General features: G+C 35.8%; 1 protein-coding gene across 1 annotated transcript; it reads right to left on the minus strand.

Annotated features, from left to right (window-relative positions):
* Positions 1-1,968: 1,968 nt before the first annotated feature.
* On the minus strand, positions 1,969-17,272 carry IL13RA2 (interleukin 13 receptor subunit alpha 2). The gene is made up of 9 exons (XM_068532675.1): positions 17,179-17,272; positions 15,256-15,407; positions 13,657-13,810; positions 13,008-13,128; positions 9,242-9,426; positions 8,135-8,280; positions 6,263-6,407; positions 2,776-2,891; positions 1,969-2,016 (listed from the first exon to the last, which is right to left on the minus strand). The coding sequence occupies exons 1-9, from the start codon at positions 17,270-17,272 to the stop codon at positions 1,969-1,971; spliced, it is 1,161 nt and encodes a 386-aa protein (XP_068388776.1).
* Positions 17,273-24,750: the final 7,478 nt, after the last annotated feature.

Below are 24,750 nucleotides of genomic sequence, written 5' to 3' on the forward strand. Positions count from 1 at the left end.
AGGGATTCCAGAAATCTTTGATTAGAAGAGCTTGCTATGCATGTTCTGAACAGGGGAATTGAAATACTAGGTCCCAAAGACCCACTCAGCCTCCAAGGATGGGATTGCCTGCGATTTACCTGCCTAGCCATGACCTCTCCCCGCCACACTCCTTCTTCCTCCCCACAATCCCTTAACACACTAAGAACTTTAGCAAGCCCTGAATTGAGAGTAATTTGCCAAACATATTATGTCTTAATTCATATTACCTTGGGGGTTTTAATGTTTAACAAGGATAGGTCTACTTGAGGAAATGGTGGTGCATCCTATCACTGATCACAAGTGATAGTAGAGGATGGTATTCTGCTTTACATCTCAGTGTTAGCTCTTTTTCCCCCTTTTAGAGATAGATGATCAGTGCCAATGATAGTCAAAGCTATAGTTACTCTGCCCCTGGGCTTACCTCTCCATTATATTATTTTAGTCTTTTTCATTCTAGAATACTGCAATATATTAGTGTTTTTCAAATTGAATGTGCAAATGAATCACCTGGGGATGTTGTTAAAATGCAGATTGCTAACTGAGTACATCTGGGTTGGGGCCTGAATTCTGCATTTCTTCTAATAAGCTCCCAGGTAATGCCCACTCTATTGGTCTGTGGACCACAGAGTAGAACTATTATGAATAATACTAGATATTGATCCAAATTAAAACTTGATTGTAATCTGTAGGTCATTATTCTCTAAATTTTAAAGTAACTGTCTATAACTAGGTTGCCACGTCTTCTCCTAGAAGTCAACTGTCAATTAGTCTGAAGTTTGCATATACTTTGAAAGGCTTCTTACTGATTTCAGAGGCTTGTGCCTTTTGGTCTCTGAACTAATAAAAAAAAAAAAAAAAAATCACACCACCAGAAAGTAGGAAATACTGCCTGCCAACTAGTATAGGAAACTCTCAGGCTTGTATTGTGTAGTTTGTGATATCTGAATATTTCGAATATGATCTCTAGTCATTTCATTATTTTCAGCCTTTTAAGCACTGCATTCTTCCCACCTTTTGATGAAATGTGAAGCACACATTTAGACTATGAATGTATTTAAAACTTCTTGCTTCTTATTAATCCTCTCCACAGGTTATTTTTAAAGCCAAACAACCTTATTCATGGTGAATAATTTCATCCCAAGTGCAATGTTAAAAAAAACCTAGAATCTCATCTTCCAAGATTTGACAATATCTCTATGGCTCAGGGCAAGTCACAAAATCACATTGTTTTATGAATACATCACAGATTAGATTCTGAGCCCTCCCTTGACTTTTCTACATGCAGCACTCTCATCTTGGGTTGAGGAATGTTAAAGAGAAAAACCACAGGCCCAAAAAGGCATAACTTGTGCTAAAGCCCATGATACCAAGCCTAGATTTAACAACTAACCTAACTGCAGTTTTGACCTTCCCCAGAAATGTAATCTTAATCAACCAGCCTGGAATTTTCTGGTCAGCACCAATGAGGTCATCTGCCACATGGGCCCTCTACATCCCCTAAGAGGAAGAAGAGGCAATCTGCATGATAAAACCCTTTCCTTTCCCTTCCCCCTCAAAAAAGATGTCTTGGCCTAAAAATAATCTTTTTTTTTTTTTCTTTTGCTAATAGGACCCTTGCCCATCCTTCTTCCTATAAAAACCTTTTGTTTTGTACAACCCCTCAGAGCACCCCTCTACTTGCTAGAAGGGATACTGCCTGATTCATAAATCATCTAATAAAGCCAATTAGATCGTCAATTTAATTGGTTGAACTTTGTTTTTAACAAGAAAAAAATCTGTTAATAGGATTCAGATAATTTGCTACTAGTTGAGGATTTTAATAATCTAATGCCTACTTAAATACAACAATGCTTTCAAGATAAGATTTATTCAACATTTAGGGAAAAAAATCAGTTTGATAAGACTCTTGTTTAACATTTGGCCATAAGCCTGGAATTTACTGAGTCATCAGTGTATCTCCTGATTAGAAAAGGCTTCTTTTTTTGTATGAAAAATCTGAAATTAAGAAAGGACTCCATTATTAACAGTCATTAATAACACAAACTATTTCACTTAGATTAATAACTCAGAGAAATAGACAGAAAAGCATTCAGCAGAGAAATAAAGCAAAACATTTCACACACATTCACAGTTCTCTTTATCTTTAAAAGACTTGGCATTAAGATATTTTTTCTCCAAGTCACACTTCCTCCTTAAAGCTCACCAACCCATAGTGGTCCCTCCATCTTCTGAAATTCTATAGCATTATCTGTATAACTCAAATAGCAATCAGCTAAAATCAGCTCATAACGAAGGTTATATTTTTCTGTATAGATTCTAGCTCCTCCAACTAGAGTGTGAGCTCTTGCAGGGTACGCACCAAGTTTTTTTTAATCTTTGTGATCTTTTGCCTGTGGCACACTAGTAGTATATCTCAGTCTATGTTCATTTTAAGTCACTCTTTCCTTTCCCCAATCCTGCTTTTCTCCTGTAATTCTCATATTTTTCCTTTATCTAGAGGTAAATAGTGTTTCATGTTCTAAAGCATTATTCTTATATTTCATTCAAAAGTAAATCCACCCCAAAACGTAGCTTTTTAGGGTTGATTTTTTAAATTACTGTACTTTCCCTGAAGACATTATCATAGTCTACACAACATCAACGAACACTCACAGTGTACAGGCAAAATTATAAAATGTAGGTCCATCAGTTCTAAATGCAAAATATTTTTTATCTACTATCTCAGACTAAACATTGTAATGTCATACAACTTACCGTTTTCAGCAAATTTTTTTGCTTATACAAAAGCAGGCAAGTTATTAACAAAACAAGTAATGAGACAAAGGCAAATGGTATCAAGAAAAATATTAAGGTTTCCTTCCATATGTCACCTAGGATTAAAATCACCAAAAAAGGGGGAAGGGTTAGATGTGTACAATTATTTTAAAAACTGAATTATTTTATAAATAAACTAGTAAATGGTGAAGAACTGAGTTAAACTTGGCAACTTCTGCCTATTTGCCATAGATACCATAGTGATGCTTGAGAACAGCATTCCTTTCATTTGTGCACTTTTTTGCTGTACTGCTTTACTGAACTGTGACAGCTCTTTATTTTGCTTAGAAAAATAACTACCTAAAGCCCCATTCTTATTTTCTTATATGATTTTGTTTAAAATTTGACCTTGCGAATTTTTCATAATAACAAAATGATAAAACGTTAGCCAAGTGATTAGATAAACATGTCTTGTGTATCTCTTAACTCTCAATAACTCAAATGTTTACATTATATCATACAATGATGTAGTGAGTGAAAGCAGGTCTTCAATAAAAGTCTCAGTGCAAATAATGGAGCTAGTCTTTAAAGGTCATGTTTTAAAAGTTGCCTTACATTCTGGAGACTAAAGAGATGAGGTTTTTCTCTTCTTTTTTTTTTTTTTCTTTTTTTAGGGATGAAGTTTTAATGGTTTGTCTGCATAGCAAGAAATGAGCAATCACTAGATAAACTTAAAAGTACACAAAGCTTGTCCTTCTAAAACTAGTATCTCCCACATGTTTTGAAATACTATGGAACACTTCGAATCCTAGGCCTATATCTATACTCAAACCTACCTCCAACCCCACATTTTTCTTTGTCCTATTCCCTTAGGATCTTATTTTCTACTAGAAAATTACCAAATTCAGAGGCTCAGTTCAGTTAAGAATTGCAAGGATATAATCCAGAGAAATGACTAATAACGTAAGTTATTTGGCATGCAAAATTAACAGTGGGAAAACAGGCTTCTTTTGTGAAGTTCCAGTAGAGTTAATCTTATAGTCATTTCCAAAAAAAATTATTGTGCTATTTTTCTATAACTTAAAACATCCAATAGGAAATGTCCAAAAGAACTAAAGACCACATGCATCTCAGGAAAGTCGTTGTTCCTAATCTGAAATTTATTAAGATTCTACCAAGAGATACCCATCAGGGCAAAAGAAATCTGCCACAAATAACACAGTTAAGTGTATATTAAAAAAATTTAAAAAACAAAAACAAAAAACAAAAAAACAACATTGTAAATCAACTATTCTTCAATTAAAAAAAAAGATTGCATGTAAAATACATAAAAGGATGTATAGTTTGAGGATATGCCTAAAAACTCACCATATCTACTTTAAACCATGCACTGAATAATAACAAGATATAATTCAGGGCATGACTTTCTCAATGTCAGGTCCACAGAGTCTCCAGATTTCTTACATTAGTGACAAAAATGAAAAACAGAACAAGTAAGTATTCTTTCTGATTCTATATATCTTTAGCTAATTGAGTTCTTCCTCTCTCTGCCTATTTTTTCTCCATAGCCCTTAGTGATTATATGATATATTTGGCTTCTTTATTTATTATCTATCTCTACTCAACTTGGGAATAAAATATAAATTCCATGAGGACAAGGATTTTTCTTTTACTGCTATATCTCCAGTGCCTGAAAGAGTCTGACACATAGTAAGTGCTTAATAAATATTTGATGTATGAAAGAGAACAATGATACCACTATATTAATAGGGAGATTACAGTCAAACACAAATTCTATTATAATGGAACAACATAAAAGGAGATGAATGATTGATAGAAATGCCATTATGTTTGCACCTATATCTGTATATGTACTTATATACCTTTATGTGAAAGAGCAATGCTGAGTTAATCTCCTTCAATTTCAAACAACTATTAATATTTTCTATTGATAAAGCCAGTATACTGTGAAGTACAATAATATTTTGCCTCATTCTCAAGATTTTTTAGTTTATATTGCTATTTTTTGTCTTCTATGAAAGTTTATTTTCTTTTTTTAATTTTTAATTTTATATTGGAGTCTAGTTGATTAACAATGTTGTATTAGTTTCAGGTGTACAGCAAAGTGATTCAGTTATACATATACATGTATCTATTCTTTTTCAAATTCTTTTCCCATTTAGGTTTATTACAGAGTACTGAGCAGAGTTCCCTGTGCTATACAGTAGGTCCTCGTTGGTTATCTATTTTAAATATAGCAGTGTGTACAGGTCAATCCCAAATATATTTAATTTAAATATGTCTTTTATCATGTCACTTTAAATCAGTGTTGGAAGTGAACGGAATGTGCATTTTACTAATGATGACATATTAATTAGAAAAATATTCATTAGGCACAGTACCAGACACTCAAAAACGAGTGTATGCTACCTATCCTTGCTTTAAGATTGCTGTTCTCTTGAAAATTGAAAGCATAGGAAAATATTGATTAAAATAGGCTTCCCCACAAAGAACTAGCATATTCTCTTTACTGACAGTCAGAAAAGCAAGATGTTGATGACTGAACTATAACAAGACTCTTAAACTAGTTAAAACTGAACATTAGATTTTCCATAAATCTATGTTCGATTGTGGTGATTGCTAATTTATCTTCTCTGTTTACAGACTATATGCAAGAGTATTTTGACTTCCATAATTACAAAATACACTGAGAGAAAATTATTTTGCTAGCCAATAGTTAGCAAAATAGTTTAGTTACTGTTCTTTTTTTAAATATATTTTCTTCAATAACTATGTCAACATATTTTATGATTGCTCCTTCTTTCTAACATTGTATAAATGGATTCCTTTAACTCTCAATAGGGAAAAGGCACAGACTATAAAAAATTTGAATAATGAGCACATAGTTTTTCAAAACCATATAAAGAAGGCACACAATAATGTCAAGATTCTGATAAAATACATATATGCTTGTAAGTAAAACTTCAGAGTAAATGTATGACTACAATTGGTACTAATACACGCAGATTTGGTTAACATCTAGTTAGTAGGTAAGAAGCTCGAGAATAGTGCCACCATACTTTGGAGCTAAGACTACCACTGGAAAGTAATCCACTAGTAAAATCAAAGCAAAACAGGTAAGATTAGTTTGTCAAATGAAAGTAGGAAGAATCAAACAGAATCTACTAAATCTTGGAATGTGGAAAAGATACAGCTCAATTAATGTTATAGACATCTATAAAAATATGGAATATAGCCAATATTTTATAATAACTATAAATGGAGTATATATAACCTTTAAAAATTGTGAATCACTATATTGTACACCTATAACTTATACTTCAATAAAAAAATAATGAAGAAGAGTTGACCCTATGACCTTCATAACCAGTGTCACTGAACTGTAGTGACCTATGACATCCAGTAAGGCATCTTCTTCCTCAAACAGTGCTAGAAATACCCTAGTTACTGTTATTTTATCTTATACCTTTCCAGCATTGTTCTTCACTCCACTCACTCCATATTCCATCATCTGAGCAATAAATATTTACTTTGCTCCTTACTAAAAAGCATAATTGCTGGCTTTCATTTGATGTTCTTGTGATGTATATTTCATTTTCAACTGTGGTAGTCTGAAAGCCAAGGAAGAAATGAGATATCATTATTTGATCTAACTGCAGGTAGTCACACCCCATTTGATTTGTCATTTTCAAAGTGGGTTTTGTTACATGAAAGAAATGCATCAAATGACTAGAAAGGTATATACCAAAATCCTAACAGTGGTCAACTCTCTGTATGGTGTTTTATTTTTCATTTTTCTTCCTTATTTATATTTAAATTATTTTCTATAGTGATAATGGATTACTAGTAGTAAAGGGCATGTGTGACAGGGCAAAATTCCTAGGTAGTTTTAGTGCTTATGACAACCATTTTGGATTAGTGTCAAATTTCCCAGATTCCATAAATTGGAAAATGCTATATATACTGAGTTAGTAAAAAGAGTCATCATGTGAATGTTGTTTCTATGGAAACTGTAGAGTTCATATACACAAAGCTTCTTTTTTCCCTTATTCTTATTTTGGTTAATCATCATAAGACCAGTGTAATAGTGCTCAGGGCTTGGCATGAAACTACCCCTTCCAATATGAGAATACACAAGGCTGGATGATCTCAAAACAACCAAAAGAAAAAATCACTGAAGTGATTACTTAAATTTTGTATTTCAAAGAGCTGAAGAGTGTTACTCATCCAAAATAACAGCTTTTCTTTTGTTGTAACTTTTCTTGGGAGACAGCATAATGTAATGTAGGTTAAAGTGGGCTGGGAATGAGATCTGGATTCTAGTTCTAGCTGTGTAATTTGATTGTAAGTCAATTCACTTCCTTGGGACTTGTAAATGTATTCAACTCCCAGTTTTCTCATCTGTATGTGAAATGAATTGATTAGAACTAATGGCTCACCTACTTGTCTCCACCATTCCCTAAGTTGGAAACCAATGAATAAAATTAACATATAACACAGTGGGGCTAAAGGCATCACCACATTGCTGGTGCTGGGGGGTAATCAGTCTTGGAAACATTGCTTACCTCCCCAGTTAGCCTGTCTTCCCTGCTACAAGCAATTCTCTGGTAGCCCTGCCAGGCTCTATTCTGATTTTGACCTGATAGTTGCTCCTCAAGAAGTGGTTTTTATGTTTGTTTGTGATTTTTGTTTTGTGTTCTTTTTACATGAGGCATCTTCGCAATCCGTCTTATGCATGTGCTTGACAACTTTAATTTTTTGACATAATATTGGAAACCAGTGACTAGATTATCTCTAAGGACCTACGTAGCTTTAAAATTGGTATAATTGGGGCTTCCCTGGTGGCACAGTGGTTGAGAATCCACCTGCCAATGCAGGGGACACAGGTTCGAGCCCTGGTCTGGGAAGATCCCACATGCCGCAGAGCGGCTGGGCCCGTGAGCCACAATTGCTGAGCCTGCGCGTCTGGAGCCTGTGCTCCGCAACAAGAGAGGCCACGATAGCGAGAGGCCCGCGCACCGCAATGAAGAGTGGCCCCCGCTTGCCACAACTAGAGAAAGCCCTCGCACAGAAACGAAGACCCAACACAGCCAAAAATAAATAAATTAATTAATTAATTTTAAAAAATTGGTATAATTGATTGATAATACTTTCAGACTGCAAGCATCTTTCTTTTGTCCACTAGATTATTCGATTATTTGGTTTTCTGGAAGTTAAACTAAGGTACATGTCATGTTCTTTTCTTCATGTGGATAGCAACTGACTTTGGTTCTTATGTTTGCCATTTTATTTAAAAGGCTATGTTTATGATTTTCTCAAATAAACGCAATATCCATACCACCCAGGTAGTATCATCTTCTGTGAATTCAATTTCATAAATGAAACACTTTGCTGGAATAGGTCCTTTGGGAATGCTCCACTTCAGGTTAATTTCCTCTGAATTCTTCACAGTAAGACTAAGGTAGTCTGGTGGCAAAGGTTTAACTGAAAAGCAGAAGGAAATAATTTCAACATGGAGGTTATTAAAGTTTAGCAGTGGCCCTTATCAAAAGCTAGGGACACCTACTAACAGAAGCCTCCAGGATAAATTAGGTGGCTCAAGACTATTCTCTATAATGTGAGTTAAAATCAAAGCTGCTTGCCAACCAAGATTAGTTTATTAAGAAACCTGGTTATTTTGGGAACTCATTTTTTGATAAGTTACATATTGACAAATATTTAAGTCCAAGAGAAAAGTTAGATGATCCAAATCATTACAGTCATTTTTCCATTTTATAGCATTAGAAACAACTACCACAACAAATTACTACTACTATTTTTATTAATAGCTAATTCGTATTTAGAGCTTATGATGTGTCAGGCAGTGAACCAGGAATGTTACATCATAAACTTATTCATGTCTCACAATAAATCTATGAGGTGGTCCTCTATTATCCTCATTTTACTGATAAGGAAATTGAAACACGTTAAAAGTAACTCGCCCAAAGTCATACAGCTAGAAAGTGGTAAATTCAAGATTCAGACCCAGGTATGGCTGACCCTAGAACCTGTCATTCTCGTAACTGTTAGGACTGAGAACACAAGCTCAGAAAATATCCACCCATGTGCCTATTGAGGCCTGGGAATAAGTGATTCCATAATTACTCCATCACTAACACTGGACAAAAATACTTTATAGCAGACAGACTCAAGCTGGGAAACAAATTGTGAGTTCTAAATGAAAATGATACTTTATACTCATTCAATTCCTTATCTTCCATACTTTCATATTTAATCAGTGCTTCCTCATACTCTGTTGGCCCCCAGTTTTCTGGCTTTGCATTTCTGTAGGTATCTCTTTTATCTCTATCTCTATCTCTATCTCTATCTCTATCTCTTCTCTTCCACATGGTCAATTGTAAATGGCCTAAACTGGAAACGTTCTGAAGTTGTTTGTTTACCTCACCTATATTTTGAAGCTGAAAAATGAAATAGCTGGGTCTGATAAATTGGGATTCTGATGATCCATTAACACAGATGTAGAAATCTTTATAGTCTGATGACTCCAAGTAGGGAAACGCGCATCCAATATTTTTTCTGTTAGCCTTGATGTAATTGGCACACTGTAACACATGGTCCAAGCCCTCATACCTGTAAACAGAAGTGTTGTAAGAACTGTGTTTACCAATATCTTCTAGTAGCATGGTAGTCAATTTTCAATTATTTTAAGATACTAGGTAAATAAAAAATCATTTAATAGCATACAATATTCATTGAGCACCAACTATGTGCCAGATCCTATGATAAGTGCTAGGGTTACAATAGTAAGGAAAGTAGACATAGGCCATGATTTTACAGAGCTTACAATCTGGTGGGAGTCTTTACAAAATCTCAGATATAAGGCAAGAATTCTTACTCATATACTTAGGTTATGTTGACTCACCAACAGGATTTGAGAATCAAAGAATAAGATTCCTATTAAGAAAATATGGGGTTTATATTGATAATCCTAAATGATACTGCTTTTTTTCTATTGTACTGGAGAACTTATTAGAAGAAAACAGATTTTTTAATAAGAAAACAGATTTAAAAGCAGACTTACAAGATGGCCAAAAAGCACATGCAAAGATGCTCAACATCGCTAATTATTAGAGAAATGCAAAGCAAAACTACAACGAGGTATCACCTCACACTACTCAAAAGGGCCATCATCAAAATGTCTACAAACAATAAATGCTGGAGAGGGTGTGGAGTAAAGGGAACCCTCCCACACTGTTGGTAGGAATGTAAATTGGTACAACCACTATGGGAAACAGTATGGAGGTTCCTTAAAAAACTAAAAATAGAACTACCATATGATCCAGCAATCCCACTCCAGGCATATAGCCGGAGAAAACTAATTCAAAAAGATACATGCACCCCAATGTTCACAGCAGCACTATTTACAGTAGCCAAGACATGGAAGCAACCTAAATGTCCATCAACAGAGGAATGGATAAAGAAGATGTGGTACATATATACAATGGAATATTACTCAGCCGTAAAAAAAGAATGAAATAATGCCATTTGCAGCAACATGGATGGACCTGGAGATTATCATGCTAAGTGAAGTAAGTCAGAAAGAGAAAGACAAATATCATATGATATCACTTATATGTGGAATCTAAAAAAATGATACAAATGAACTTATTTACAAAACAGAAACAGACTCACAGACTTCAGAAACAAACTTATGGTTACCAAAGGGGGAAGGGATAAATTAGGAGTTTGGGATTAACATATGCACACTACTATATATAAAATAGAAAATCAACAAGTACCTACTATATAGCACAGGGAACTCTACTCAATATTCTGTAATAACCTATATGGAAAAAGAATCTGAAAAGGAATGGATATATGTATATGTATAACTGAATCACTTTGCTGTACACTTGAAACTAACACAACATTGTAAATCAACTATACTCCAATATAAAACAAAAATTAAATATAAAAAATATACAAAATTAAAAAAATTAAAAAGAGAAAATTTTTTGATAAAAAATAAAAGCAGACTTACAAAATATGGTTATGTTTAATAAAATGAATTAAAATCCTCTGAGGATATAATACACATCAAGAGATAAACCGAAAAAGAGGAGCTGTTTGGCAAGTAAATATGTAATTTCCCATTCTCCTAGACAAGAAATGTTGTTGTATCATTGAAAGTTAACCTCTTTTCAGTAATAAAGCTAATGGGAATTAGGGGAGAATTTCCCTACTGATTTCCAAAGGAACAAATGCCTGGTTTATTTTCCTAAAGAATAACTTGTAATACAAAATTGACATTACTGTAAAAGCAGCCAAAATCCCATTTGCAATGAGGCTAATCTAGCAGCTGATAATGTGCTGGTACAAATATCTGGACTCTACTGAATTCACTTTATGCCAAGTATTTATTTTAGGCCAAGTCTGCAAAATTGTAGTCTCTGGTTTAGTTCACCTGGTTAGAGTTTGGGATATTTGCCTTCTAGGTTTGACTTCACATAATTTACTTTATGCCAGTGGAAAGCCTCACGGTACCCTTATTTTCCAGTCTCTAAAATGTCAATATTTATTCCTCACTACTTTACTAAGGTGAGGATAAAGTTATGTTAAACATGAGCTACAATGTACAAGAGGGCAGGGACTTTGCCTTATTCATACTTCTTTTTATCTAGAACAAAGCCTGGCATTTAATAATTGCTTAATATTTATTGAATTAATGAACAAATAAACTAGACCTTAGAAACTGACCCATCCAATTCCAGATGAGGAAACTGAGACCCCAAAACAAGAAAATGTTTGCCCAAGACCACTAAGTTAAGTGATGCCATAACATGGATTAGAACCCAGTACTCAGGATTGTTAATAGCTTATACCTTATTGCTTATACACAGTAATTTTCTAAAGAAAAACACCATGATAATTTGTGCCTGAGACTCACAAAGAGTAATGCTTTGTCCTCTCTTGTTTTTTCTGTTATTTAAAAATGCATAAGTTCTGATACTTATCTATCAACTTACCGATGTTATTATCATCATTTGGTTCATTCATTTAATGAATATTTAGCGATAATCTACTATGGGCATAGCACAGCAGAGACAGTCAAGAGAAGTATCAGAAATAGCTTGTGCCCACCAATCTCTTAAAAATTTAAGAGAGGAAGGAGACAAAGCGTACATATGTGACAAAAATTTAAAGGTCATCTGGACAATAAGTAATTAAGAACTATAATAAGTAATAGTTCAGAGAAAAACTGAACAGAAGCTAATGTGAGCAGTAAAGGGTTAATGAAATTGAATACCAGATGGGTCTTGAAGGATGGATAAGTGTTAGTGAAAGAGAGAGTCAGATGGTATTCTAGGTACCAATGCACACAAAGGCATAAAAGGTCAATCATAACATGGATAGAAAAATATGTAGAGATGGGTCTAAATGGAGCAGAACATTCACATTGGTGGTAGTAGAAGGTAACGTTGGAAAGGCAGAGACTTGAATGGCCTAGACTTTATCCTGGAGGCAATGAGTAGCCACGGCAGGTTTTTGAGCAAAAGAATGGCATATGAAAATAGCAGAATAGGAAGATAAATCCGGCTGCAGTGTGCAGAATGAATAGGAAGGGGAGAGACTAGAAGCAGAGAGACCATCATTTGGGAGGCTATGGCAATCATACAGGTGTGGAATGAGGTAAGCCTGAAGAAGAGTTCTTACAGTAGAAATGGGAAGTAAAGAACAGATGTGAGACCTTGCAAAGGAGTGTCATTGTTGATTATGGTGATTAATGTTACCATGAAACAATTAAGGAATGAAGGAGATAGAAGATTCAAGATGGTTGTAAGTTTAAAAGCCTTAGTGACAGTTAACAAAGGTAGGGAAGTCAGAAAAAGGATCGAAAGGCAAGAATATGAAATATGCCAAAACTTTTTAGGTTATAACTCCGTCTATCTAAAAGATACAAAATATTTGATCCAGTACAGAAACAATGACTGCATTCCTTATTATCACCCATAGAGTGCCTTCTAGTAGCTACAGCCTAAACCTACTTACTCCCATTGAAAATCCCAAATAATTGTAAATAAACTTCATCATAAATACAACTCTGAAAAAATATAATGAATTTAATTTAATGAAAATACAGTTACTCATACTGTGGATTAATTTTGATAGATATCTTCCTAACATGGAATTCTTATTATAAAAATACTTACCAATAAAACAAGTTGTAATTGGCATCAAAATGGACACCCATGCCAGGTTTCCAAGAGCAAAGTAAATATTGCCAGTTGTAATATACACAATCCATATCCTGAATTCTAGTTTCCAGATTTCCTAAGAAATGAAAAAACTGTGAATGCTTGAAAGACATGGTGATGAATCATATGGAAAATAACTATGCAATTTTATTTCATTTCCTTTGACCCCTCCACTTGATTTAGCAATCAACATAATCAGGAATATTCCAAAAGGAAGTTGTTGCAAATCACTTCACTGTAAGTGGAACATGCAAAATCAAAAATCTTTGAGGGCTTATTTACTGGTACTAGTGTAAGCATATGCAAAAGTACTAAATTAATAATTCTAGGATGCTCTGAGCAGTTGCATAAATAGTCACATGCATATTTACTAATATGAGCCCAAAACTGGGAACTATATTAACCTAATAAGATGTAGGTTTTGCCACATGTGTTTGCTGATTTAAAGAATTCAAAAAGGCCAGTCACCCACTCCTAAGAAGGATTCTCTTTTGTGCCACATTCTCAATTGTACATGTAATCTGATGTATAAAGGTTAAGGGACTTACTTCCCATATAGATTGTTCTGACAGTATTAAATATGAAAAGAGAGCTTTGTTTTAACCTTGTGGTGATATCCAATAAGTAGCTTCTGACCATGAACTTTGAACTTCTGATCCGTTTGTGCATTGCCCTAGAAGAAGTGTGTGTATCTTTGCTTCAACACCTTTGTTAAGATCAAACCCATCTTTGTAATGTAGATTCTTAGTAATGATCGTCTGTTTGATAAAAAGATGAGACAAAGTTAAGCTTAAAACAATAATGGTATCATGAGCCACATTAATAAGGCTAAAAAGTCATTAACACCCTGGAGAGTTCCCAATATCTAAGAAATTCCTGATGATTATCTGATAAAATGTCCCAGATATATTTCTGGCAGAGTTCACTTCTGCATATTATATCAATTGATGAGATCATTTGAATCTTAGCATCTCATTAAAAAAAATTCTGGAAGACAAAGAAGGCTCTACGGGAGGAACTTTTGAGCTATAACCAAGTTGAAATTGAGAGAGAATTTTCATGTACCATATGCCTATTACATGACAATTTATCACGTTTCAAATATCATATGAACTCTTCAGGAATCATATAAAATCTTGGAGGTAACTGAAGAAAGCCAGACAAAGTGTGACCTCCTGAAGGACTAAAATCATGTATCATTTATCCTTCTATTACTGATACCTAGCTAGTGGAGTGCTTGGAGAAAAAAGTTGCACAATGAATGTTTGATTTGAATTGTCCCTTGAAACTACCTAGCTGAATTAGGAAGGTAACAGAATGCCTTGTACAACCAAAATCTTTGAGTAAACATGCTTGTTGACTACGTAAATAGTTAATTCAATAAACTTTCACTGAGCACTTAATACAATATATGCACAGAACCATGCTGTGTTCTGGTAGGGAGAGTACAAAGATAAATAAGGCTTGATTCCTACAGAGCAAAAGCTCACATAGCCCAGTAGCATATATAAGACCCATATACAGGTATATAAGTAACTTTGAAATATGGTAAAATGTGTAAGTACTCTTCAATTCCATATTCCATGGGACCAAGTTTTCTTTTTTCCTGTATTTCCAATGGTAGACTTAATACTGGGTGGGGTGAAAACAGATGTTGCAGGATGCACAGGAGATAGCAGCAGGCATGCAGCTTATATCTTTTTTTTTTTTTCTTAAGAACTTTTATTCCATGATACAATACTTTAATGAGTCATAAATCAATCAAAAGCTGATTTAATGCAATGGACATTGTAATTACTATTTCAGAAATAACTGAAATGCCCACTCTTTTCCAATACAAATTAAAAAATTGCCATTTTATACCTAGATAATTCAGGAGGAAAATGTGGTGAAACTGTGAAGAATGTTCTTTTTTTTTTTTTATTGGCGCATAGTTGCTTTACACTGCTGTGTCAGTTTCTGCTGTACAGCAAAGTGATTCAGCTATATACGTATATCCCCTCTTTTTTGGATTTCCTTCCCATTTAGGTCACCACAGAGCAGCGAGTTAGAGTCCCCTGTGCTATACAGTAGGTTCTCATTAGCATGCAGCTTATATCTTAATAATAGCTATTGAGATACGGGAATAAAAGTAGACACTGACATCAGGAATCACAAGAAAACTAATAATCATTCCAATATCTTAAGTGCATGCTTTACTTACCTTCCAGCTTGCACTATCAATGTTTCGATACTTTAATTCATATTCTACTGTACATTCCTTAAAGTTATCCAGAGACAGCGGAGGTTGCCACTGCAAATAGAGATAGCCTAAATATCCAGGATCCACTATTTCAAAATCCTGAGGAGGATTAACTGAAAAAAATCAATAAAATATTTTTATTTTTATCCTGTATCTTATGACAAAGATTGCTAAATCTAGATTACTTCCATATGTCCATCAACTGATGAATGGATAAACTGTGATATATCCATACAATGGAATATTATCCAGCCATAAGAAAGAATGAAATACTGATACATGCTACAACATGAATGAACCTTGAAAACATTAAGCTAAGTGAAAGAAGCCAGCCACAAAAGACCACATATTGTATGATTCCATTTATGTGAAATATCAGAATAGGCAAATCCATAGGGACAGAAAATCGATTAGTGGTTGCCGGGGGCTGGAGGGAGGGGAGAATGAGATGCGACTACTGAATGCATTTGGGGTTTCTTTTGGTGGTAATGTAACTATTCTGGAATTTGATAGTTGTGGCTGTTACACAACTTTGTGAATAAAACCACTGCCCAGTATACTTTAAAAGGGTAAGTTTTATATCCTTTAAATTGTATCTCAATAAAGCTGTTTTTAAAAATCTAGGTTACTGCTACATAGTTGTCCCTTCTTTAAGGAATTGCATATGTAAAATGTGACTTAGCCAAGCTAGGTAATAAGTTTTCATGGAAATAAGAAATTCAACATGGAGTTATCTCTGTGGTCATATAGACCAGAATTTAGTCTAGGATGGGAACACTTTATTACCTAAATCTCTCTCATAGCAAGAATCAGTCAGTATTAATCCTGTGTTTACCACAGGTAAATAACATCATGGCCCACACGAAAAAAGGGATAGAAAATATAAAATATGACTACTATGGCTAAGTGCCTTAAGAATTAGGAGAACAGGCAGATCTTGTTGGTCCATTCAGGATAATTGAATCCTCTAGTCAACTGAAGTTCAGAGCTATTTGTAGAACATGGCAAACCAGAGCCACTCTTTGGAAGGGCTCAAGAAAAAGTGGCAGGCAGCTGAGTAGAGTGACAGGAAACAGCCTGTTTTATTTTGAGGGGGTGGGGGCAGTGGGAGGAAATGGCTCCCTCATCTGGTGATTTAAAAAGCAATAAAAACAAACAAATTATTCTATAAATTTACTAAACCTACTAGCAAATCTAGTACTATAGTACTGTCCTCATGTTGCCTTTCTGCTAATAATTTCCTCTCATTTCTGCCCTGTTGTTCATTTTAATACTTCACTTCATATTACTTATTGAGGTGAGGAAAAGAACCAACAGAAAGAAACGGTGGCACAAATATTGATTTGAAGTGGGACCTGCATGAACCAATAAAGAAGGTTCCTATTGAGGATGAAATGACAATCCTATTGTTTCCACTTTTATGATTAGAAATCTTTGTTAAATGCATTGTTCTAATTACCTTCTGCAATGAAAAGTTCATTAGACATGATTTAATAATTCTGTAATTATTTTAAAATTTTATTTTAAATCTCTGTATTTTTAAAATTTATCTAATTGTCTTAAAAGTTAAGGATAGTAATAAAGGAAAGTTTTCAGTTAGTTGGGTACCAGGCAATGAGGTTTCGGATAATTAACTTCTTTGTTAGAAAAGGCTACACAGAAAGGTATGGAAAGTGTCTTTTAGTTTGGCTTTTATCCCACAAAATGTTTATAATCATCAGTTACCTTATACATGAGGCTGACTAGTAAGAACATATCTTTTGTGTATGGACTCCCTGAAATATTTCCAATAACAAGCCATCTACTTGATATGCACTTTTCATAGGGTAGGTTGAAAAAGCAGTTAATATCCCTAATTTTAAAACTACTCCATTCTTGGTTTACCTTTTATCTCAGCATTTGAAGACAAAGTAGAGCCAAATGCTGTGCAAATAAGAAGGATATATAGGCATCTGATATCCAAATGAATGAAAGCCATTTCTCCAAGATTTAATACCTTCAAATTTCCACTCTAAGAAGGAAAAATATAGCAGTTTAACTTCATCATACCTCAAAAAGGACTAAATGTGACTAAAAATACATTTGGGAGCTCTCTGTGTGCTTTCTATCAAGAATTGTGAAAACTGTGCCCCTTTGAACCATTTAAACAGGAAAAAAAATCAAGTTTGGAACCAAAATAATTGGAAAGGAGGATTTTAGTCTCATTCTTCTTATGAGAGCAAAAACAAAAAAGCAAAACAAACAAACATATCCCTTCAGTGCCCACCCCCCCCCCCCCCACACACACACATACTTTTCTACACATCATATGCTATGGCCAGGATTTGAAAGTTATCTGAATACTGACAAAGCTCAGAATCTACACCAAAGCCTCAGATAACTCAGAACTTTGCTTCATTTCTTCATAAATATTAAAATCATCATCATCTACTCTCCTATCTCTTCTACTCTTCCCTGTTATTTCCTATATCAGTAAATGGCACCATCATCTTCCCAGTTGCCCAAACCAGAAACCTGAGAGTTTTCCTCAACTCCTCCCTCTCCCATCCAATCTCCCCTTCCTAAATTGAGTATCTCATCATCAGGGGTCTCCTTATCCAGTTTTTCCTGCCTCCAAACCATTTTCACACCACATACAGTAAGGACAAATCTGAATTTATCACCTCTTTCTTAAAAGAGCACTTCACTGTCACAGAATACAATTTATTCATCTTTTTATTATTGAAGAATAATAGTTTATGATTGAAACTAAACTAATAGTTTATGATCGAAACTAAAAGGATTCATGTCTCCACATATCCATTCAATCAAAAAATACTCTCCTTTCAATGAAACATCACTACTTGCAGTTCTACACTTCTCTTTGAGCCTATATTCCTAAAACCAACAATTTCATAGGAAGTCAAGGATTAAAGGTCACTTACCCCAACAGTCAGGGATTGCCTTTCTTTTCTCCTACATAAATGAATTAAGCAGGACAGACCCTCTCTCCCTCCTCCATCCACTTCATCTTACCTGGTCCATTTGTAATGTTCTCATGTTGGTAGGCTTCGATTATTACATAATGGAATCTTGGGATCAGACTGTTAGAGCCAGCAAGTATATTGGAGGCAACGCTAGTCCGATCCTCCTTCATGTATTGGGAAGTAAAACTCAGACTTGCCCAAGATTACACAGCGAGTTAGTAACAGAGCTGGAAGTAGAACAGAGATGTGATTCCCAGTCTAGTGCACTTCCACCTTACTATGCTGGACCCCACACGTTTGACTCAGGATTATGAAAGCTTTTCCTCTGAGACTCCAGCATTTAAGTCTTCCTTCAATTAGCTAGCCAGGCTGAATCAACACGATGTTGTTTCTTTTTCTATGTCTCATAAACTCATAAGGGGATGCCATTTCTCTTACTGAGGTCTGGTGAATCTCTCTCCTCAATTCCTCCCTCCCCACCACCAGCCCATTGCTGCCTTCTAAGGCATCTGTAAGTAGCAAGTAGTTTTCGTCAACAGAAAGCCATATTTCTGCCATAGAGCTGCTCTTACAGATTGAGATGAACAGACGGGTAACTTTTGGATCCAAGGCAATAGGTCTGACAAAGAGAAATCCTTTCATATTACCTATAAGGACTAAGACAATCAGGCTTCCCTTAAAATGCTCTCAGAGAGATCTTTTTTTTTTTTTTAATAACTATTTATTTTATTTTAATTTTGGCTGCATCGGGTCTTAGTTGCAGTACGCAGGATCTTTGTTGCGGCATGTGGGATCCTTCCCTGCGGCACGTGGGCTCCTTGTTGCAGCACGCGGCTTCTCTCTAGTTGTGGCCTGCGAACTCAGTAGTTGCGGCACGTGGGCTTAGTTGCCCCACAGCATGTGGGATCTTAGTTCCCCGACCAGGGATGGAACCCACGTCCCCTGCATTGGAAGGCGGACTCTTAACCACTGGGCCACCAGGGAAGTCCCTCTCAGAGAGATCTTAAAGTTCTCTCTCCCCTATCAATCTGTCCTTAAACATTTCATAGCCCTGTGTCACGTACAGCATAAATGCTAAGAGTTAAAAATACTTTGCTTCTATTCTATTTATAGGCTACTGAAATTTGATTCAGGCTATCAAATAGCACTTCCTGGATTAGCCAAACACATTAAGCAAAGGTAGGAAATGGGATAGCTGGCCTCCTGAATCACTTATCTAGAAATCCACAAAAGGAATTCCTGAATCAACCTTAGTGTCCCACCTAGACTTTCTTACCCAGATGAACATGAAGACAATTCTTTCCTTGGCTTGTGGGTTACAGGACTGTCACTAGTGCAATGAGGTGTTTTGTATACTATATGGTTACCAGAGGACAGAGTTTTTCACAAGAGGGGAAGGGATCTGAAGACAAAGGGAAGACGGGGGATGGAAATGCAGAGATACAAAATTTGAAACATTTTCTGATATACTCCCCACCCCCAGCCCACAGTTAACCACCACTCATCTGGTCATTTTATTTTTAAAAATGAGGAAATACCCAGAGAGGAAAGTGAGTTGTCCTAGCTCACACAACTTATTGGGGGCAGAGCTAGGACTGAAAAACAGCTCTCTTAAGCGCTTTCCACTGACTAGCAAATGAATTTTCTTGTTATAAGGAGTCTGTCCTGAACCTATGTTACCAGAAGGCTCCCTGCGAACCTTCCTCAACCTACTGTCACCACCCATACCATCAACCCCACCACATAGTTTTATCATCATGACATTTTTAGCAGAGTAATAATTCAATAATCTTTCATGTGCACTTTTTTTTTTTTTTTTGCCAAATACTATCCCAGCTGAATCTTGTCTAAGACACAAGGTACAAGTGATGAATCATAACATCTGTAATAATGAAAATAATACCTCCTACTATTTATTTACCCTTCCCAGCATCCCAGGCACTAGCCTGTGCTAAACTCTTTACGTGCATAATCTCATATAATACTCGGTCAGTCTTGGATGTATGTACTATTTTTATTCCCATTTTAAAGACCAGAAACTGAGACAAGGAGAAATTAAACAACTCCCTGCAAGTTACCACAGGCTATAAATGGTGAAGCTTGGATCTGAACCCAGACAGCCTAGTACCAGAACCCTTGATAACCACTACACAAGTGTAACCCTTGTGGAGGACCGCTTCCTGTTTCTACCCACTCAATTTCCCACAACACTGTTGCTTAGACAGTTTCCCACTAAGAATCTCCTTTGGAATGGCAGGCCTAAAGTTATTTCCTGGTTCCAGCCTCACTTCCCCACCTCTTCAAAGCCATGCTACATAATCCCTTCATTCTAAGAGTTGGCTGGGATAATCCTTGCATTATTGCAGAAACTCCAGGTACTTACCAATAATACAGTTTCTCAAGAAATGGATTATCACAGGCAATTATCACAGCCGCTCTTTTCTTCCCCTCTCAAACTGAGAGACAGTTACTGAATCTCTAACACTCCCCTTCCTGTCTGATAATCAAGCACACTGAAAAAAAATAGATTGGTATTCGTGAGACAGCCAGTGGGCCAGGATATAGATTCTGTAAGTCACAAGATAGGGGAGGTTATGGGTGGGGCTAAAAGCCATCCAAAGCAAACTTAGAATCACAGCACAGTGTTGCAAAAGCTGACGGGACTAAGTAATCTTTGAATAAACCAATAGATATATAGATGAGGAGCTTGTATACAGGCACAATAGTATGAATATCAACCTGGATTTCAGCCCTGCCTCAACCACTAATGTGTTTGGAAGCAAATTATAACTCAGTTTTCTTCTATAAAATGGAGGTAATGACACCAGCCTGGCAGTTTTAAGATTAAATGAGATAATGTATGTAAAAGTGAAAGAGAATAGTAAATTGCTCTATATACTTGCAAGGGGTTTGTTTCTGAGCACCTTGTTACTATGAAAAAACTTGAAAACAACTTGCTCCAAACTACACATCTGCTCCTACTAATTCAGCAAAATTGACTTGCACACAGTTGATAAGTAGACACTTATTATTAACCTCTAACTTCTACCACCCTCGTTGATCCAGTAGCTGCCTTTACTGATCTTTGTCTCAGTAATAATAATCTATTGCATTTGTTTAGCTTTTTATAGTTTACCAAGAATTTATTGAATTATTTTAACAAATCTGCAGGTATGAAATGTTGGTATCACATATTTACAATCAGGAAAATTGGGGCTTAGAGAGGTGATGTGACTTGAACAAGACTCCACTGCTGGTACAATCCACACTGAAAGGAAAGGTAAAAGAAATAAGGAACAGAAATATGTTGTAAAGCTAATAATGCAGTCACTTACATAATACGGTTTTGTAGAAAAGTTCCTTCTCTACCTTGACAAAGAAAAAAAAAAAGATTCTTCCAAAGTATCTGGAATAGCCACAGGTTCTTGTTTTGTTTGTAAAGGCAGTGACCAAGTTACAAAGACAAATAATTATCTATTAGAAAATGATGAATGGGGTTTTGCAATGTCACTAAAGTGGCTTCTAAGAAAACCGCCTAAGGGAAGTATGGCCATGTTATTTCTGTTGCCGTTGTTTAGGAAAAAAAAGTTATGAAATTTGATACTTTCTGTATTATTTAAAATATCTAAAAATATCATCCAAAGCAATTAGAATAGGGATAGGAGAAAAAGAAAATGGGAAAATAGAAGAGAAGTAATGCTTGAGGAGAGAGAAATGGAAAAGTAGGGTTGATACTGGAAAAGCTTTATCAAAAGTCCAGGCTCTTGTTCAACTTGTCCAAAGAGTTTGGGCAAGGAACACAAGACACCAAGGAAAAATAAACACACACACACACACACACTGAGGCTGAGGAGCAAAGAGAACAAAGAAGCAGTTTATTTAGGGCAGAAGCTAAGAGTGCGGGCGTCCTCGCGAGTGAGGAGCGCCCACAGGGTTGTTGATCCCCCTTTTCATCTTATTTTCAGTCCTTTGAATGGGTGGGGGTCTTTTTGATTAGGAGCAGAATACTCGAGGGGAAGGTTTAGGTGTGGCCTGGATTGCACCAGGTTGCATCAGCTTCCGGTCCTGCGCATTTGCCTCCTGAAGCCATTGTACACGCGTTCTAAGAGCTGTTTGCCCTTATATTTTCGCTTACTAGTTGAGCGCCACACCTCGAAGGTTGTACAGGGTCATCAGCAACCTGTGCATTTTTATTTGCGCATGCTCCACTGTTTTCATGTTCAGAGTTTCTTGCTCAGATGCTACAAAGTTTCTGTTTTAGATGCCATTCTGACCTGCGTCATGGCCTCATTAAATGCAAAACAAGGAGGTGGCTTTGCCTTGTGCCTAATGCCTGTACGTGAGGAGGATGTCCTTGGGCCCCGCCCTGTCTTCTCTGCCTCAGGGTGATTGCAAAGGCTTAAATGTTGTCTGGGGGTGAAATGACAAATTTATATGATCTTACATGAGAAGGCATTGACTAGGAGATCTGGGCTCTAGCACCAACTTTGGCAGAGGATTTAGAAAATGATAATAATAGGGACTATAGTTTATTAAGCTCTTACCAGGTGTCAAGCTCTGTGCCAGATGTTTGATATGGATTAGCTCATTTAAGTCTCACAAATGTTGATAGTTACAATTATTATTATCGCAATACTGTATTATAAATGAGTTGTCTGAGGCTCAGAAAGGTTAAGTAAATTACGCAAGGTCATACAACTTAAGCAAAAAATGTGTATATCTAATTCTAAAGACTATGCTCCTATTAACACATAATACTGTCTTTCCATCTCACTTTAGTGAAACTCAATTTCCTCTCATATGAGTTATCCCTGGGCTATCTTTCTGTTTTATCAGTTAATCTGGTGTGTATCCATCCATGGTTTCAGGATGTGACTCAAAAGCACCGGCTTCCTGAATAACTAGTCTCGTTTCAAGGAGACCATCCAACATGTACAAATGTCTACTCATAGTTCCTGGAGTATAGCCATGACTCAGCATGAAAATCAGCACCTCTGGAACGGGACAGATCCTGAGGCCTGACAACATTTTAAGATCAATACATAGCTCAGTAATAGTACAATCAGTCTATGAACTGTTGGTGAGTCAAATCTAATTTAGATAATAACTAGCACGTAATATTTCACGCAGTGGAGTAGTTTATAAAGAATGCTGAAGATGACTTTGTGTACTTTCAAACATAAAAGGACTTTGAATCAGACAGATTCATCATGCTTGCCCCTAGTCAACTGTCATTTCCCACAAAAATACACAAAGAAGTTAGGCACGTGCTGAATGACGAAAATCACTGCAGACGAATGAAGTACAGGTAAGATCTCTTTTTAACAAATACCACTTTAACATCCAGTTATATATAACATGATTATATTTGCGTCCCTGCCAACATTACATACTAACATTGTTTCTTGATATTTATGAAATATGTTCAATAAATCCTGTAAAACATAAGTAGTCATTTTATTCCCAAATCCTTTTTGTAGATGGTTTCCTGTATGACATCCTGAGTTCATCCAGCTGACAAGTTTCCTGAAGCACTGTCAAAGCTACAGAATTCAGTTTTGAGCTACCATAGCAACTGACAGGTTTATAGTGTTCCTTCATGAAGCAGTTTACACATTTCAGAATCTGTCCCTAAACTGGGCAGATCAGAGCTTTTTAGTTTATAATTCCATCCAAATAAACCAACAACAGGCTTTTACAACCGTTTAAAAAAAATCCACCAGGTCATCGCTTTCTTAAAATAGGTCAGATTCTTATTATTAAATACACCTTAAGTTCTATTCAAATGAAGTCACAGCTGAAGAGCAATGCAGTTTCTTGAAAGGCACCACTGCTCTGGAACTAGCAAAACAATCTCTTTTGTTTGTTCAACACCCTTCTCCTCACTCCCAGACGCTCCCAAATACTTATTAGCAAGCAAATACTGTGTACCCAAAACATTCACTTCAAGTAATGACTTTAGAATAACAACTTTAGAAGTCAGTAATAGAGTGTGACTCACCCTCTCCATACTAAGTAAAAACAGAATAGAAAATGTACAATAGCAGATTTTATATTGCTTCAATGTTATTCTACCAGTATGTTCTTGCATGTACATAAGATATAAACTGTAAATACATGAAAATATGGTATTGTGTAACACATACTGCCATCAGTTATGGAAAAGAATGTTAACAAAAACACATAAATATTTCTATCATGTATTCATTATTCAACGATTATTTCTGGAAGCCTACTACATGCCAGGCACTGTTCCAGCCACTGGAGGTACAGCAGCGGACAAAACAAAGAACCTGCTTTCTTGGAACTAACTTTCTGGAGTGGGAGACAGACAATAAACAGACAGACAGACAGACAGACAATATCAGATAATTATAAGTTTCACAAAAAGAAATAAAGCAGGATAATATGAAAGAGAGTAATGAGAGTTCATTTTAGATAGGTTGGTCAGGGAATGCCTCTCTGAAAAAGTAACATTAAGGACCTCAGT

Source organism: Eschrichtius robustus, chromosome X (assembly GCF_028021215.1).
Source record: "Eschrichtius robustus isolate mEscRob2 chromosome X, mEscRob2.pri, whole genome shotgun sequence".
NCBI classification, from domain to species: domain Eukaryota; kingdom Metazoa; phylum Chordata; class Mammalia; order Artiodactyla; family Eschrichtiidae; genus Eschrichtius; species Eschrichtius robustus.

What these genes read in the sequence shown, in the direction of transcription:
- IL13RA2 (XM_068532675.1), bottom strand. Translation starts at nt 17,272, where the DNA reads ATGGCTTTCATTCATTTGGATATCAGATGCCTATATATCCTTCTTATT. An exon ending in TTCAAATGCTGAGATAAAAG is followed by an intron (nt 15,408 to 17,178) that starts GTAAACCAAGAA and finishes GATTTTTTTCAG; the next exon opens with TTAATCCTCCTCAGGATTTT. An exon ending in TTTTCAGCTTCAAAATATAG is followed by an intron (nt 8,281 to 9,241) that starts GTGAGGTAAACA and finishes TCTGCTTTTCAG; the next exon opens with TTAAACCTTTGCCACCAGAC.